This window comes from Anopheles stephensi, chromosome 2 (assembly GCF_013141755.1).
Source record: "Anopheles stephensi strain Indian chromosome 2, UCI_ANSTEP_V1.0, whole genome shotgun sequence".
In the NCBI taxonomy this organism is placed as follows: Eukaryota; Metazoa; Arthropoda; class Insecta; order Diptera; family Culicidae; genus Anopheles; species Anopheles stephensi.
The window spans coordinates 25,397,501-25,414,016 of record NC_050202.1 but is presented as its reverse complement, the minus strand read 5'-3'; the positions used below and the strand labels follow the sequence as shown (position 1 = coordinate 25,414,016).

The following is a 16,516-nucleotide window of genomic DNA, read 5'->3' as shown; positions in this document are numbered from 1 at the left end:
TACACTTCAGCAGCACTTCATCTCTGTTTGTGCATAAAACATATTAATTTTACTGATCAATATTTAGATTTTTTGTAAACCTTTTCGTAATTACATTGATGGAATTTTCTCTCACGTCAGTTTAATTCTCTCACTTGTTTCTTTTCAACAGTAAATTTGGAACATTGGTCGCAATCCCGTACAGTGTAGACGCAGCATAATGCGAGCGATTGTATTTTGCTGAAAGAAGAAGAAAAGTTTATTTAATGTCAAAACTAACAAATACACAAGCCAGATTAACCAAGGAAAAAAGTCGGCCGCCATCCTCAGAGCAACACCGAATTTACTATGCGTTGTGGTGTAAGGAGCGCGTAACTAATAATTTACTCATCTCAGCCAAAAGCAGTCGACAGGTGATAGCGATGGGGCGTAAGCGTGGTTCCGGAACAAAGATACCTGCCGCCAGTGGTGGAAGAACGCTGGAGCTGGCCGGAGAATCGTCCGACAGCAGAAGCCGCAGCAGCGATAGCGGAGGACGTTCTGCGTCTAGCACACCGGTTCAGGAAATTCTAGTTTCCAGTGCTGCTGGCCGTGGGGGTCGTAAAAGGGGAAGGGGTGCAGGTCGTGGCGGACGTGGTCGCGGTGCACGTAGCAACACAACCACAGTACAGAGCGTTTATTCTCCAGTGCCGCAATCAACCGAAGAAAGCACACTGGGTGACGGTGGAGAGGATCAGATGGTGGAGATGATTGAAATATTGGACGATGAATCGAGCAAATCGAACGAGGGAGTGGAGGTGGCACAGGAATCCACAGTTGTCGTGCAGGAAGAGATGATGGAGGAGGTGCAGCTGATGGAAACGGTTGAGGGTGAGACAATTATCGTGACGGAAGGAGCCGTAGTAGACGATGGAACCGGCACAGCGGTGCTGGTCGATGGAGAAACGGTGGTGTACATCGAGGACGAGACGGGCGGTGGGGAAACGGAAACGGCGGACAGTGCGGCCGGTACAAGGAAATCGAAAAGGCAGGTAAAGGCTACGAACAAATTCCGCGACTTTGTCGTGGATGCACTGCTGCCGATGAATCAGGTAACGTACACAACCGGTTGGGACATTCCGGCTGCTAGCTCATCGTACTTATCGACGCTATTCTCCGCCCAACAGCCCATGCGAACGTATTCCAGTGTAAAGTCGCCGCGACGAATACCGGCGATAAGTGGGCTGCAGCCAGGCACCAGCAAACAGCAGCGATCCTCCGTTGCCATAGCGACACCGTACGAACCGACAACAGATTTACAGCCGTCTCCAGCGTCGGCGGCTCGTGGCGGATCGACCGGTGCCAAACGAGGTAGGAAAAAGAAATCGGTCGTTAACACGATCCTGGACATTGCAACCGTTGATCCAAGCGATGCAACGATTCAGCTGCCACAACCGGAGGAACGAAATAATACCCTCATTTCGCTCCGGATCGATGGAACGGTGTTTGGTGATGATGATAGCATACATAGCTCGAGTTCACAGGAACTGGGTGAAACGCCTGTTCCGGCTAGCAGCGGTGCTAACAAAGGGGGCAGAAAATCACGGGCTGGGCTTGCGAGCACTGAATCGGAAAGGCCCGCCGGTTCCACATTCATAAGACGATCGTACAAAACGACTCAGAGTTCCGGTAGTAGTGTTGCGGATGCGAAGCTGGACGATTCTGCAGCTGAACCGGAACAACCGAGTTCGCCACATGGCAGTAAGGAGCCAGCAGCTCCAACTAGCGGCTCCGAACCGGTAGTTGATTATGAGGATGTGATTGTGCTGCTGGCTGATGAAATTATTAACGATTCTTCGCTGGAAAGACCAGCGTCCGGCCGTGGCAGTCGAGGAGGACGTGGTGCTGGTCGGGGCGGACGCGGTGGTCGTGGTAGTCGTGGTGGTAGGGGTAACCGAGGAGGATCACGTGGACGAGGTGCTGCAAGAAACGTTGCACCACAAGAGGTGGAACTAAGCGAAAGTAGCACACCCGATCAGATTATTGATGTCGCACCGGATGATACGCAGCTGCCGAAGGAAGCTACTGCAGAAGCTGTGAATGTAGCACCGGAGCAAGGCATTGAAGTTGAAACAGCTGTGTCGGATGTTCCGATGGTGGAAGAAGAAACCATCGTACGGAGTGATCGTACAGTCTCAACCGAGCTAAATGATGAAGGCGTGAAAGGAAAGGAAACGACGGATAGAAAATCGCCCACAATCGAACGCGTTGAAGAAGCAACGGTCACCACGGAGGTGTGTGAGATCGACACGTGTGTGGAGCCAGTGGTACAGGCTGTCAATGTCGAAGTAAGTATAGAAAAAGAGACGAGTACCGCTGAGCCCCTACCAGCATCCGGCTCACAGGACGTTATTCAAACGGAGAACGTTCCCCCTGTCGAACGCATAGAAGAGCAAAAGCCTGTTGAAGAAGCGAAAATTGAATCTGATCAGCCTGTTCCGCCGAAAGAAGTTACAACTGTTACAGAAGATCACAATATCCCCGTGGACATCGGCAAAACGGTTGACCGAGAGGATCAACCCGCTAAGCAAGAAACGCACAGGAAGGAGAAGCGAGAACCGGAAACGAAGTCGATCGATGCGGGAAAGGTAAAGCGAAGCAAAGACCGTCTTTCAAAAGATTCCCCAGCGGGCAAGGACAAAAATCGGTCGGAAAAATCGTCCCACAACGAGGAACGATCACGCGATCCCCGTAAAAAGGATAAAAAACGATCAGAGGAAGACTCCGGCAAGCGAACACATTCGAAGGAACGCCCCGAGGATAAGCACGACCGACGACACGGAAGCGAACGAAAGCTAAGTTTCGATAGGCAATCGCTGGATAAAAGTGTGGCGGAGCGTGGTGAATCCTTCGGAAGTGCTCCGACGAGCGAGGAGAAGACCAAAAAGAAGCATGGAGAGAAGAAAGCCCTCGACACGACGGTGGTGGTTATGGCTGAACCGAAGGAGAACCGGACCGGTTCTACGGAAAGCAAGAGACGTCCCTCGGTAGTTCCCCAACGTCCCGATAAACCGAAAAAGTGTTTCGAATCGGAGCTGAAAGCACTGGAACTGCAACCCATATCGCGCAAACCGGCTGACGAGTCTCGGAAACGCGCGGAGACGAAAGAGCGCGACGACTCATCCTCGTCCTCGTCTTCCCACCGGAAGGAGCACAACAAGCAGCACAGCAGCAAGCACCGAAGTTCGTCCAAATCATCTTGCCCGGGTGATACGACGCATCGGAAGCTAGATTTTTCCAGTGGAAGCAACAGTGGCCAAAGGTCGAGCCGGGACGAGAAGCATCGCGCTGAAGGTGGCGAGAAGGATCGTGGGCGAAAGAGTGCTGCCGGAGGTTTCCTGCAAGAGGAAACCAACCGCGATCGTTCGATGACGAAGAAAGCTAAATCGAAGAATAAGCGAGATTCATCCAAATCGTCGAAGGGCGTTGAAATGCTGGAAGAAAAAGGCCCAGTATTGGTGGATAGTCCCCCTGTGCTGCAGAGTGCGCAGAAAAAGCTTGAGGAACAAAGCGTTGGACATGGTGCAGCGCTTGCCCAAGGTGATCCTCAAACGGACGATGCTCGCAAAGCGTCTCCCGAGGCACCGAAAATCGTCACGAAAGCATCGTTGAAGATGTACAAAATGGAGGAAACGGTTGCGGCACCGGTGGAGGCAGAACAACCGCCACCGGCGGCAACAAAACCATCCGCAATGGAAGAGCCTAAGATGATCGAAGTTAAACAAGAGGAGCAACAAATCGGTCCGTTCCCCCCAAAAGAAGAACCGGACGGCTCGGAGTCGGTGTCGATTGAAGCGAATGTTGAGGTAGAAGGTGTGAAACACCATGTCGAAACCAAACCAGAGGAAGTAGAGGAAGAGATCTTCAGCGATGGCGATACCCTTCGCTCGGAATCAATGGCAGGCTTGTCGGATAATGAAGGTTCGTTCCTTTCGAGCGGTGGCTTACCGTCGGAGGATGATTCGGGCGTACGGTCCAGTGCCAGCTCGCCGTTCGATGTGATGTCCTGCGATGATACGAATCCTGCCGACACTGCCAGCGGTCCGGTAGCACCTCCCGAAGAGGATCGTGACGCGCTGCGCGTCGATAAGGTGCGGCTGGTGGAAAGCTACATAGACGATGGTGTCATCCGGCGCTCGACTCGCATCAAGACGATTAGCTCCCAGAAACAGCGCACCAGCGGGCACGGTTTGGTCCGCGACAAGGATCGTCTGATGAAGAAATCGAGCATCGGCTTCGATCCGTACGCCGTGCCGTCGGGCGAGATGGTGGGCTACGCGGTTGGTGGTGGAGAGCCCGGAACGCAGGGCGGACTGCTGCTGCATCAAGGTGGAAACGGCGCGAGTTCCAGTGGCCCTGCTTGGCCCGTCATCGCAAACGAGGGCGACAGTGCGTGCGTGGAGCTGTCGGAAGAATATCTGCGCGATATGGAAGAAAAGCTCAGCCGGTTCGAAACGATTCGCGAAAACATCTACCACAGCGATCGGATCGTGAGCAAGGAGGCGAAAAAGATGACGTGCGACTGTTTCCTCACCTCGGAGGAGATAGACCGGGGTGAGCATGGCTGCGGAGAGGATTGTCTCAATCGCTTGCTGATGATTGAGTGTGGTTCGCGCTGTACCGTCGGCGATCGGTGCACGAATCGTCGGTTCCAGCGGCAGGAGTACGCTCACTGCCAGGTGTTCCGGACGGAGAAGAAAGGATTCGGCATACAGGCGAGCACGCCGATCGCACCCGGCGAATTCATCATGGAGTATGTCGGGGAGGTGCTGAACGGGGCGCAGTTTGACGAGCGGGCGGAAGCGTACTCGCGGGAGAAGAACAAGCACTACTACTTCATGGCACTGCGAAGCGATGGAATTATCGACGCCACGACGAAGGGCAATATCTCGCGGTTCATCAACCATTCGTGCGACCCGAACTCGGAGACACAAAAGTGGACCGTGAATGGGGAGCTGCGGATCGGTTTCTTCAGCACGAAGTACATACTGCCCGGGGAGGAAATTACGTTCGATTATCAGTTTCAGCGGTACGGACGGAAGGCGCAAAAGTGTTACTGTGAGGCGGACACGTGCCGCGGTTGGATCGGGGCGAAACCTACCGGAGAGGGTGCTGCTGACTCGGACTACGAAGAGGTGGATGAAGATGAAGATGAGGAGGAGGAGGAGGAGGAGGAGGAGGGCGAGGAGGAGGAAGAGAGCGAGGAGGAAGGACAGGGAAGGCAGGACGCATCGGCGATCTCGGCGGAAACATCGGCGGCGCAACCGGGAAAGTCTTCGAAGGCCGCACTAGCAGCAACGGCAGCAGCAGCACCAGCAGCGGCTAACGAAAGAGCGGAAGGAGCTGTTAAAGCAGCTGATCTGGAATCGGGTGTTGCAGCGACCTCGGCCACACCTGCCTCGCTGCCGGAGAAAACAAAGAAGACGCGCAAGCGGCGGACAACGATGCGCAAGAAGCGTCGTCTGGAAATTCACGAAGATCCGGATCTGGATGAGGAAATTAACAATCTGCTGAAGACCGGGCTCAAGAACCAGGCCCACACGCTCAAACTCTCCCGGCTGATGGTGCGTGCAAAGGACATCAAGTCGCGCAGCCGGCTGCTAACGTTGCTGCAGAGCGGCGAACTTCCCTGCCGGCGGCTGTTCCTCGATTATCACGGTCTGCGGCTGCTGTACGGTTGGATCTGTGAGTCGACGGAATCGATCGAAGATCTCAAGTTCCGCATACAGATACTGGACACGCTGGACGGACTGCCCATCTCCAACAAGACGATGCTGAAGGACAGCAAAATCCTGCACACGGTCGAAAAGTGGGCACGGGTAGAGAAAGGCAAGCATGGTGCGGGTGTGCCAGCAGCCCCGAAGGAGGAACCTGCCCCGGTGCCGGCTGAGACGAAGCTTGACAAGGAAGCGTCGCGCACGAGCTCACCGAGTGACAACAGTAATGGAGCGGGAAGTGATAGTAGCAGTCAGGCGACAGCGGAGAAGCAGCAGCAGCAGCAGGCATCGAAAAAAGACGTCCTCGGCAGTGTGGAGGTGCTGAAGAACATGCCGGAGTTGCTGAAGCTGGCCGACTTGGGCAAATTGAAGGAGATTATCAGCACGTGCGATAAGGAGGTGGAAAACAAGGAGAAGGCGGCAGCTGCGGCCGCCGCGGCAGCTGCTGCCGCCGCTGCATCTTCTGCGTCCGAACCGCTCGCCGCTAGTGTTCTGCTCTCGGACATCCAGATCCCCGAACCGGAGGATGAAAACGCACCCGAAGAGCAACGGCTCGGCACGCAGATCCGGATCCTGTCCTGCAAGCTGCTCATCAGCTGGCAGAATCTGAAGGAAGTGTTCCGCATCCCGAAGAAGGAGCGTATCGAGCAGATGAAGGAGCACGAACGGGAGGCTGACATGCGGTACCAGGCGCTCGGGCTGGAAAGCGACGACAAGGATGAGAAGCACCACCGGCATCGGGGGGATGGTCGTGGGTGGGGAGGGGACAGTCGTGGACAGTTGCGGGGCAGCGAACCGAAACGGCGCCGCTCGCTGGACGATCGTGATGGTCCGTATGGGTTGGGCGGCAAGCTGAAGCGCCCCCCACCAGGCCTGTCGTCCGGTGTGGGAGTGTACGCTCCGCTCAAGCAGGACAACATGTCCAAGCAGCAGCGGCGTATGCTGTTCGAGATGAAGGTCGCCCACGAGGAGGCGGAGCGGCGCAAAAAGGAGATGTGGATGATGCACGAGAACGCGTGCCTACGGTTCGGGCTGAACCCGCATCTCACCGCACCGATGGACATTCCGGTGCGTATGAACCCGGCCACCGGGGAATACTTTTCCGAGGACGATCGCTTGCTACCGACGCCGCCCAGCCATGCGTACATGAAGATTCAACCGCCACCGATGTCGACGAATCCGGATGACTATGAGCTGCCACCGATGAAGTTGCCGCCGTACTGGCGGTTTGCGATCGACCAGTACGGCCGCATCTACTACTTCCACGTGAAGGAACGCGTCGCGCAGTGGGAACCGCCGAAGAAGCCGGGCCGGGCGGTGGGAGCGTTCGCGGACGAGGACGTGTCGATCAGTTCCGATTCGAGCACGACCGATACGTGTGATTCGAGCGAGGAGGAGCTGGCCGTGCAGCTGGAGCAGCTGCTGAAGAAGAAGCGGAAACAGCAGTCGAGCTTTAACTTAGGTAAGTGGCACAGTGACATTAACGTGTGGATTCAGGATTAAGGAGCTCCCTTTCGCACCCCCCGCAGACGATGTTCTAGCGAAACCGGACGATATGAACGACGACATGTCGAAGGCATCGATAAAGCGCGAAGCAACCGGCGAAGGATCGCCCCAGCTGCTAACGCTCGAGGAGATATTCGGTGAAACAACGGCTACTACGATCACCACCACGCCGGACGAAGCCGCACTGCAGCAGCTGCTTCCGCGGCGAAAAAAGAAGCACAGCACAAAGCTGGTGCAGGCTCGAATCATTAGTGTAAGTGACACTAACTTCTCTGCTCGAGTAACGTTTCATTTATGGAACCGTTTTCCCCTGCTTTTTGTTTTTTTTTTAGCCCCGCACGGAAGAGGACAAACAGTACGGCCAGATGGAAATGAAGCGGTACAAGGAAACGAAGGAAAAGCTGCGCAAGCGAAAGGAGGAAGCGAAACGGCTTCGTGCTCGTAGCGTCTTTTCCAAATCGCTCACCGACAATCCGTTCGGTGGTCCGCTGGATAAGGCATCGCTGGCAACCAGTGCAACCGCGGCGGATGTGGCCGGTGGCAGCGGTATCGGGGGTGTTGGTGGTGGTGGTGGTGGTGGTGGTGGTGGTGGCGGTGTAGGTACTGCCGGGGACGCTTCCCTGATGGACGACGATCTCGTCGTGTCGCACAAGATCGTCGAGGACAAGTGCATCGTGGACGAGCTGGATATACTGACCAAAAAGAAAAAGATCTCCCCGTACGAAGAGTGGAAGAAGGTTCAGCAACGGTTGGGCAAGAAGCGCAAGTCGGCGGAAGAATCGGGCGAGAGTGGGGCGAATAGTGCAACGGGTGGCGGGCCTGGTCAACCCGCCGGTGGCGTACCACCGGTGCCGAGTAGCGTCGATGGACAGAGTGCCAGTGCGGCAGCTGCGCTGTCCGCAAAGCTGGCGAAGCGCAAAAAATCCAGCAAGGGTGACCTGAACAGTGAGGAGGCGAAGAAAATTAAGGAAAAATTCCGCGTGGACATTGCGGGCGTGATTGTGCAGCATCTGGGCAGCTATCGGAAGGACGCCTGCCCGCTGGGACGTATCACCAACACGGAAGATTTCAAGCATCTTGCACGAAAGGTAATGGGGTTTGCAGCTTAACTAGTAAGCAATTGTCCTGTTAAACTCGTTTTTTTTTCTTCTCGTTTTGCTTACGCTTCCAGCTCACACATTTCGTTATGCTGAAGGAATTGAAACACTGCGACAATACCGTGCACGAGCTGGAGGTGACGGATTCCGTCAAAACGAAGGCGCGAGAGTTCATCAAGAAGTATATGGCCAAGCATGGGCCGGTTTACGTGCGGGGTGAAAACGAGCCGGATTATTCGAATGTGGCGCTTTAATGTTAAGTGAACAGGTAATTATTTACTTTAGCTCGTTTAAGTTAAGCGAGCGCGTGTGTTCCGGCTAGGTCATTACAGTTACTTTAGTTGGTTTAGCGCAGGGGTGAAAATATTGACCGAATCGCGCCTTCCATACGCACAGCACTGACTATTTAGCGAAGGGGGGGGGGGGGGGGGGGGTCGATTCACGGTCCCTAAGCCGTGAAACCTAGAGCTATATATTTTTTCATTTAGAACTTAGAAAATGATGATCAATCTCTGTACATTTTCCAGTCTTAATAACAAACGTTACACAATAATGATTTTCTTCACCCAGGGTATTTTATATAAAATCATTTGCAATAGTATCGTGTAAATAGATGTAGTGAGAAAATTATTTGTTTAGTACAGTTCCCGGAAAAAATACATGAATGAATAATTGAAATGTAATTCAATTGCTTAAAACATTTATATAGGTGGTAATAAGAAATTTACTTATAAGAAATTCGAAGAAAAAGGATTTAATTAGTTATTTTTATTTATTTATTTATTAATTATGACGGTCCGATGCCGTATTGTCAATTTAATTAGTTATCTACTGTGAAATTCGTAATGAGAATACCGTTTGAGGGTTCATTTTCAACGTAAATTTTAAAATATCCTCCAGAAACGGCTGTCCTACGACGCGTTTTCGCTCCAGCAGCGCTGCTGCAGCAGCTGTCAATTCCGGGCTGTCAAACGTCGGGCGAATCGGTAATTTCCGGGCGAAACCGGCGAAAACAAACGTCAAAGCGTGCCGTCTCTTTCGGGTTCTTTTTCCGGTCGGCCATCAGTGCCAGTGAAACACATTTCACTAAAGTAAGTAAAATTGGTACACAAAACGCCACCCAAGCACTGCAAAATCGAGTGAAAATGAACGGAAAATGAGGTAGCAAGCACCGCCGCACGAAAACCCATCGAGTCAGTGCACCGTTCTGTTGAATTGTGGCGGAAAATAGGCAAACCGACGCGGCAAGCGTGTGCGGTGTTGTTGCCGCGGGGATTGTGTTTGTGTGTCGCGCGTGTGGTGTCGTCGGCAGTCGCGTGTACCAATCCCGTTTTCTCACTCGATTGTTGCCCGTGCGTTGGATGGTGTTTGCACGAAACGTGTGACTGTGTATTAACGTTATTTCATTTTCCTGTTTCCGGTAGGCCAAAATGGGTAAGATTATGAAAAGTGGAAAGGTGGTACTCGTCCTCGGTGGACGGTACGCCGGTCGCAAAGCCATCATCATGAAGACGTTCGATGACGGTACGTCGGACAAGCAGTTCGGCCAGGCCCTGGTTGCCGGTATCGACCGCTACCCACGCCGCGTGACGCGAACGATGAGCAAGGACCGCATCCACAAGCGTTGCAAGATCAAGCCTTTCATCAAGGTAAGCGGGGTGCGATAAAAGGCGCATCAGCAGCAGCAATCGGTCTTAATTGCGTGCTGTATTTTCTCTTCCCTCCCTGCAGATGCTGAACTACAACCATCTGATGCCGACGCGTTACAGCGTACCGGACGTCAGCCTGGACAGCAAATACAGCGCGGCCGACATGAAGGATCCGGCCAAGCGGAAGAAGGCACGCAACCAGATCCGTTGCAAGTTCGAGGAGCGACACAAGACCGGCAAGAACAAGTGGTTCTTCCAGAAGCTCCGTTTCTAAGCCTGCTACTCTTAACAAGACTATCCGCGCGACATACAACCGCTCTCGGGAGGATGAGGTGCAGCTGGCGGCACACCGGGGTGGGCGGTTATGATAAGAAGTAGGGTGGTACGAATTTATACATTCGATCTGCGCGCGGTTTGTGATTTCCGGCCGCCGACTGTTGTGCTGTGTGCGTGCGTGCATTCCGTATGTGCGTGTCCATGTGGTGTGGCGTGTGTGTACTGTACGGCGGGGGTCGGGAGAAGTTCCGAGATGTGCGAAGAGTTTGTGTATTGTTGTGTTGCTACAACCCTGTGGTGGACGGAACATCGAGGAGTTCGCCGCGGATCCATATCCGTACGGGATACGTGCATCAACATCATCAGAGTGGCAGATGGAAGAAAAGGGGACTGGACTGGCAACAACAACTTTTCCACCGGTTCCCGTTTGCTCCCTCCCGTCGGTCGGAGAGATCAGCTTTTGTGCTTAGATTCAAAATAAATTCGTGTTAACTACTTGGAAAAAGGAAGCCGTATTCCGTGTGCTTTTCTTTGTGCCATTGCTGGGAAAGGCAATGTTGTGAGAAAATCACGGTTTCGCTAATTATTACATTAATATTTTACTATTTTTTTACAGCCTACCGGCCTACACCTTTTTGAAGTAAGGAACCAAATGTGGCAGCAGCGATTAACTGGGCACTCCTCCCGCGTTGATCTACGTTACTTTTCCTAAATATTCAATTTTAAGCGATTTTCTAACGAATTCTTGTTGTATTTCAACACGCAAAATTTTAGCATAGCAGTTCAAACGAAATAAGCGAACTAAGTTAAGAGAAATATACCCATCTTAGTTACTATACCTTCACTCTCTGCGTAATAACCGCACAACTGTGGGAAAAGTTCCATTTTTATTCAAAGGAAAAAGAATCATCTCAATCATTTTAAAAATATACGTTGTGCCAAACGTCACTAAACTGTCACCCGTCATGGCCGCTAGTCCACCCTGTGTGCATGTGCCTTTTGTTTTGATATCTTCCTGCTAAACGGAACAAAGCTAGTTCGGACGTCGGCTGGTACGCTTTTCCCAGGTGCGTGTGTCTCGCTTCGGAAAAACAAAAAGCTGGTGCTGGTGGGGGAAGTGGGGTGGAAGGAAAATAAGACGTAATTTCCGTCGGTTTCAGCGTACAGCAACAGCAGCAGGTAAACAAACACGTATGATGTCACAGTGTCACGACGGTGCAGTTGTATGTAGAAAAGTACGGGTGTGTGCAATCGATACCCAACATGCATTTGGGTAGCGGTGTGGATGAAGAAGCCTAAAAATCTCGTGGTGCCACCTATCGTAAGAAGAAAAAGCGTAAGCAGGGGGTGGGGGGGGGGAGTGGTGGTGATTTGTGAAAATTTGCGAAAAACATTACGGCGTGAACAAGAATACAAAAGTGAAAGGAAGTTCAATCAGTGTGTGTATGTGTGTGCGCAGGCATCATCTCATTGTATCACATTTTATTATTAGAATGAAAGGCACCAAAAACAAACCTGTGAATGAGCGACTTTAGCAGCAACATATAAACACACACACAAATACAGCGTTGGTTAGGATAGTTTACGGTTTTGTGCAAATGCCCGGTTTGCATAGATAACGGCGGCTGTGTGGGAACATTTTCATCGGGCATGTGCGTTCATGACCATTGGAACGCGATCGTATGATCTCTCTGGCGGTGCCGCTATCGTTCGTCTGGCAGTCGCTGCTGTACACGACCATCTGTGACATATGGACGACCGATAAGGCCGTGTGCGGTAGTAACCTTCGGTAAAGGGATTTGAAGGAGTTGTTGGCAATAAGCTCATTGCTAACGCGATTCAGATGACCCTCGGGTCTTGCTGCCACCCTTGGAAATTCTACTGGTAAGCCAAAATCGGAAAAGCCGACCGGATCGTAGCAGCCCGCGGATGATGCGAAGGAGTTTGTGATTAACTCCCCAAACTGGGAGCAATCGTAAAACGCCCACCGTCTTGTGGATTGTTGTGTCGTAAATACTGCAATTTCAATGCAATCGAAAACAGACCTAACAACGCGTTAAAATAGCGTTGTTTCCCATCCGGTTATTCTATTTTTATCTTACTTTCTCCAAAAATACGCTCCAAGCTTGTTGTTACCACTGGCAACGCTTTGCTTCAGAAGCAGTGCATTCCCTGCACTTGATTCACACCGACGCCTGCTTGAATCGATCGTTCGCTCACTGCTTTAATGAGTATTTAACTCAATACAATTATTACAACAAAGACACGGCGCATAAACAATACTGATTCCCGCCCGTTTAACCGTAGGTGCATTAAATAGAGCCCGTTGGGTGTTATTTAATCATCCCGCTGCTGTAGCAAGCATGTGGCGCGTCAATTTTCATACCAATGCGTGCAAAGTTCCATTTCCGATCCCCCGGGTATGCTGGGATGGATTGGAATGATGATGCCGTCATGCGTCGCCGGCCAGTCGCACTGTTCTGCCGTGTTTGTGTGTAAATAAAATCGCATTTCCCACTGGCCGCGGTTCGTCGAGGGTACAACCCACCCACACAAACGCGCGCGGTGACATCACTCGATCGCGACACGGCCTCTCGATCGCAGCAGACGCCCTTTTCCCGGGTTCGGCCGGTCGGACGCCGTTTAACGCACAAATGGTGGTGTCATACACTGGAGAGCTTGAAGGAGAATAGTTGACGCGTCGTATTCCGGCAGCATCGGTTGCACAATGAAGGGTTTTGCCACCCTGTAGCTGCGTCCCCCGAAGCTGTTCTCCTCTGTATACTCCCTGGACGGCTTAAGCGGACGATGCGTTTGTGTGTGTGTGTGTGTTAGTGCGGCAGGCAACATTCACCATCCCCAAAATGGTTTGCACGTACAATCCGGAATAGGGCCAGCGAGCGGCAGTAGTAGGGCAGCCGAAAGTTGGGTCGAGGTCGAAGCAGCACGTGTGCACTGCGGTAAAGGCAGCATAAAGTTGTGTTGTTATGCTTCGCGCAGCGGTGAATGCTCACAAGACGCCGCCTTGCGCTGGTCGTTTATTTGTTTTAGGTGGCCGTACGGTTTGGGATGCGTTTTGTTGGGGGAGATGCTACTTACAAATCGGTACCGATCTCTGCATGTGGTGAATGGTTTTTAGCTGGAGCTAACATCAGGATCGGGTAACTTCAAGCGATCGTTAGGTGACATCACATCCCGGCTGCAAAAAAGCAAACAGACGGTGGACACGACAAAATTGACTTTGTGATTGAAAAGTGTCGGTGTTTGTACGGCTTTATGACATCAGCAGAAGGAAGAAGAAAGTACGCCTTCTATAACGGATGGGGGGAAGAAAAGTGTTTGAATATGTTAATGATCCTTCCTCCAGTGTGCTTGACTGATTCGAATCACGTCTTGTAAGTAATCGAGTAGGCATTGATCTGGCTGGTGTACAGCATTACTTGTTTAAATAATTCTAGTCGCTTTTCGCTGCTTAGCGATCATTTTGGATGGTTCTAAATTAATGCACTGGGCGGATTTGGATACCAGATGCAAATTCCTTAAATTCCTGTTTTGGGCAAATGTTTTTTTTTCTCCAATCTGTCTTCCGTTTGCTGCAACGTAATATATACAGTGGTGGAATTAAGTATAGAAACAGACTCGATTGAAATCTTCAAAATCCTCGATATTTGAGTAGTGCTTTATGATAAATTTAATTTATTTGATAAAAAAATTAGTATAAAATAATTTTGAAGACAAAGTTAATTTTAAACTTTTTATTACATATGACAATAGTATTATCATGTTTAGTCACTAATATGCTTTAAATAATCTTTTTAACCAAATAACATTCGTTCCGTATGTGTAAACATGTTTGTAAAATATAGTTTTGATTAGATTTTCTGTCCAGTCCAGTAATGCAGGAATGCTTCTTACTGCTAGAGTGAGAATTCTCGTAGCTAATGTTACACTTGCTGAAATTTCTTACATTGGCAATATAATGATTACTTTTGAGCCTTATCTAATCGTATCTAGTGATATTTATTAAAATCAAAAGCATTGTCCAGCTTTTATCACTCACGGATGCTTTCCTTACTCTATGTTCGTCGATACGCATTTGGACTGTTGTACTGGTCAGGAACGTTTTGACGATTAAAAGTCACTCCCACAATGGTGTGCAGCTTACCGGAAGGATGCTTCACGTGTGATTATCCTGGAAGATTTGTACTTAATCAGGATCGTTCTGAAACTTGCTAGGATTTTTCGAATATTTTGTAAGAGGTTATGTGGAGTGCTCGAAGGGGGCTTGAACTCGACTACGCAACAACGTGTGTATGATGAGGATCTGAAAAATTGGCAAATTATTATTTCACATTAATTTGGCCTGCTGCAACAATCCTCGATACCGCTCACGGTTTAGCGCCGTCGTCTGCCAATCCGTTATCGCGGCCATTCTGGCGGACGCATCAACGCCATCACTCCATCACAATTTTGGCTTATCACGCCTCCTCTGGCCACGTGTGGACGGCCTGAAAGGACTTTACGGGCTGGGTTGTCCGGTGTCATTCTCATGACGTGACCAGCCCACCGGGACCTGGCAAGTCTAATTCGCTGCACGATGGTGAGATCATCGAACAGCTCGTAGAGCTCGTCACTGTAGCGGGTCCTCCATTGTCCTTTCACTCACACAGGTCCAAAACTCCTTCTGAGCATCTTCCTCTGGACCATGTCTATAAATCCATGTCTCAGAGGCGTATTTGAGTACTGGGACTATGAATGTTCTGCACAGTCCCAGCTTCGTCCGTCGCGACAGGTATTTAGAGTGGAGAAGTTTCCTCAGACTGTAGTATGACCGGTTGGCAGCCAGCACCCTTGCGCGTAACTTAACTTCAATGTTGTTGTCGGTGCTGACTTTTGACCCCAGAAAGGTGAAGTTTTGGACGACTTCGAAGGTGCGGTCACCTATGTGTACATCACCGCTGCCGAATTCAGTGTTTGCTAGCAGAACCGCAGGTGGTGTCACCATCATCTTGCATTTCGCCTCGTTAATCTCCAACCCGAAGTTTGCTCGCTCGATCCTCAAACCGGAGAGCCTCAAACCAATGATATCTATGTCATCAGCGTATGCCAGGATCTGGTTTCCACCTCCGAGTCGCAGTTGGCTCTCTCTAGTGCCAGATTGAAAAGGAGACAGGCAAGCCCATCTCCCTAGCGCGGGCCCTTGGTGGTAGCAAAGGGCCCTGAGACTTTTCCATCCACCTTCACCTGGCATGTGATGTTGGCCATTGTCATTCGTACAAGCCTGGTAAGCTTGGCCGGGATTCCAAAAGAGCTCATTGCGTCGTACAGCTTTACCCTGGCTATGCTGTCATAGGCGGCTTTAAAATCAATGAAGAGATGGCTGTTGCTCCGCCATCTTCTCCAAGATTTGCCGCATCGTGAAGATCTGGTCAGTGGTTGATTTTCCGTTTTGGAATCCTCTCTGATAGTTTCCGACTATCTCTTCAACGAATGGGACAAGTCGATCTTGTAGGAGTAGGGAGAAGATCTTGTAGGCGGTATTCAACACCGTAATACCCCTGTAATTGCTGCACTCTAGCCTATCTCCCTTCTTGTACATGGGATAGATGATACCAAGATTCCAGTCACAAGGCATCGATTCGCTATCCCATACATCAGTAGTAATTTGATGAATTTCGAGGATGCTGTTCGAGTGCTTCGAGTGCTGGTGCCTTGTTGTTCTTGAGCCGACGGATGGCCCTTCGTGTTTCATCAATGCTAGGCGGCAGTAGTATGATATCATCCGCTAGTGGAGCCTCTAGCAGTTCGTTGAACTGATCATTTAGCAATTCATCAAAGTACTGAACCCCTTCGCGAGAGGATCTCTGGCTGGTAACTGACCAGATCCCCATCCTTATTCCGATAGCAGGTGGTCACCTTAGCTCTAAAGTTATTTCGGCGACCTGCTATCTCCTCCTGGTCAAACTTTCTTCCTGGTCCGTAACGCACTCTGATTTCTCGAAGTTCCCGCACCCGCTGCTCTTGCCAAAGTTGTTTTTTTTGATGCGGTGAACTCTCTTCTCTCATTCTCAAAGGACAAAAGAAAACCCATTTCAAAATCCGCTTAAAAAACGAGCATTCTTTATGGGTGACCTTACAATTATTTCCACCAGTGTTGGGATGTTTCTTCCTGTCGGAATTCGAAATATCATATGCTTCATCCGAGTGGCCCATGCGTGTTGGTCGATACGATTACCATGGCGACGAAGACACT

General features: G+C 50.9%; 3 protein-coding genes across 7 annotated transcripts in view; all 3 read left to right on the top strand.

Annotated features, from left to right (window-relative positions):
- Nucleotides 1-232: 232 nt before the first annotated feature.
- LOC118505912 (probable histone-lysine N-methyltransferase CG1716) lies at nucleotides 233-9,042 on the top strand. The gene is made up of 5 exons (XM_036042371.1): nucleotides 233-1,070; nucleotides 1,146-7,197; nucleotides 7,265-7,494; nucleotides 7,574-8,329; nucleotides 8,413-9,042. The coding sequence occupies exons 1-5, from the start codon at nucleotides 246-248 to the stop codon at nucleotides 8,590-8,592; spliced, it is 8,043 nt and encodes a 2,680-aa protein (XP_035898264.1). The 5' UTR covers nucleotides 233-245; the 3' UTR covers nucleotides 8,593-9,042.
- Nucleotides 9,043-9,273: 231 nt separating this feature from the next.
- Nucleotides 9,274-10,772, top strand: LOC118505917 (60S ribosomal protein L27). Of its 2 annotated transcripts, none has more exons than XM_036042385.1 (3): nucleotides 9,274-9,429; nucleotides 9,763-9,987; nucleotides 10,070-10,772. In XM_036042385.1, the coding sequence occupies exons 2-3, from the start codon at nucleotides 9,769-9,771 to the stop codon at nucleotides 10,259-10,261; spliced, it is 411 nt and encodes a 136-aa protein (XP_035898278.1). In that variant the 5' UTR covers nucleotides 9,274-9,429; nucleotides 9,763-9,768; the 3' UTR covers nucleotides 10,262-10,772. The 2 variants fall into 2 exon arrangements, with proteins under 2 accessions (XP_035898278.1, XP_035898279.1); XM_036042386.1 differs by having other exon boundaries at nucleotides 9,409-9,690.
- A 102-nt stretch (nucleotides 10,773-10,874) lies between these two features.
- The window catches only part of LOC118505914 (protein germ cell-less), a 10,441-nt gene continuing 4,799 nt past the window's right edge, over nucleotides 10,875-16,516 (top strand). The window contains exon 1 of one of the 4 annotated variants that reach the window (XM_036042376.1): nucleotides 10,875-11,330. The gene's annotated coding sequence lies outside the window, so the exon portion shown is untranslated. The other 3 variants (XM_036042374.1, XM_036042377.1, XM_036042375.1) reach the window with 3 other exon arrangements.

Excerpts from the sequence above, each read along its gene's own strand:
- LOC118505912 (XM_036042371.1), top strand. The coding sequence starts at position 246 with ATGTCAAAACTAACAAATACACAAGCCAGATTAACCAAGGAAAAAAGT. Across the intron at positions 1,071-1,145 it reads CACTGCTGCCGATGAATCAG|CCCATGCGAACGTATTCCAG; the intron begins GTAACGTACACA and ends TCCGCCCAACAG. Across the intron at positions 7,198-7,264 it reads GCAGTCGAGCTTTAACTTAG|ACGATGTTCTAGCGAAACCG; the intron begins GTAAGTGGCACA and ends CACCCCCCGCAG.
- LOC118505917 (XM_036042385.1), top strand. The coding sequence starts at position 9,769 with ATGGGTAAGATTATGAAAAGTGGAAAGGTGGTACTCGTCCTCGGTGGA. Across the intron at positions 9,988-10,069 it reads AGATCAAGCCTTTCATCAAG|ATGCTGAACTACAACCATCT; the intron begins GTAAGCGGGGTG and ends CCCTCCCTGCAG.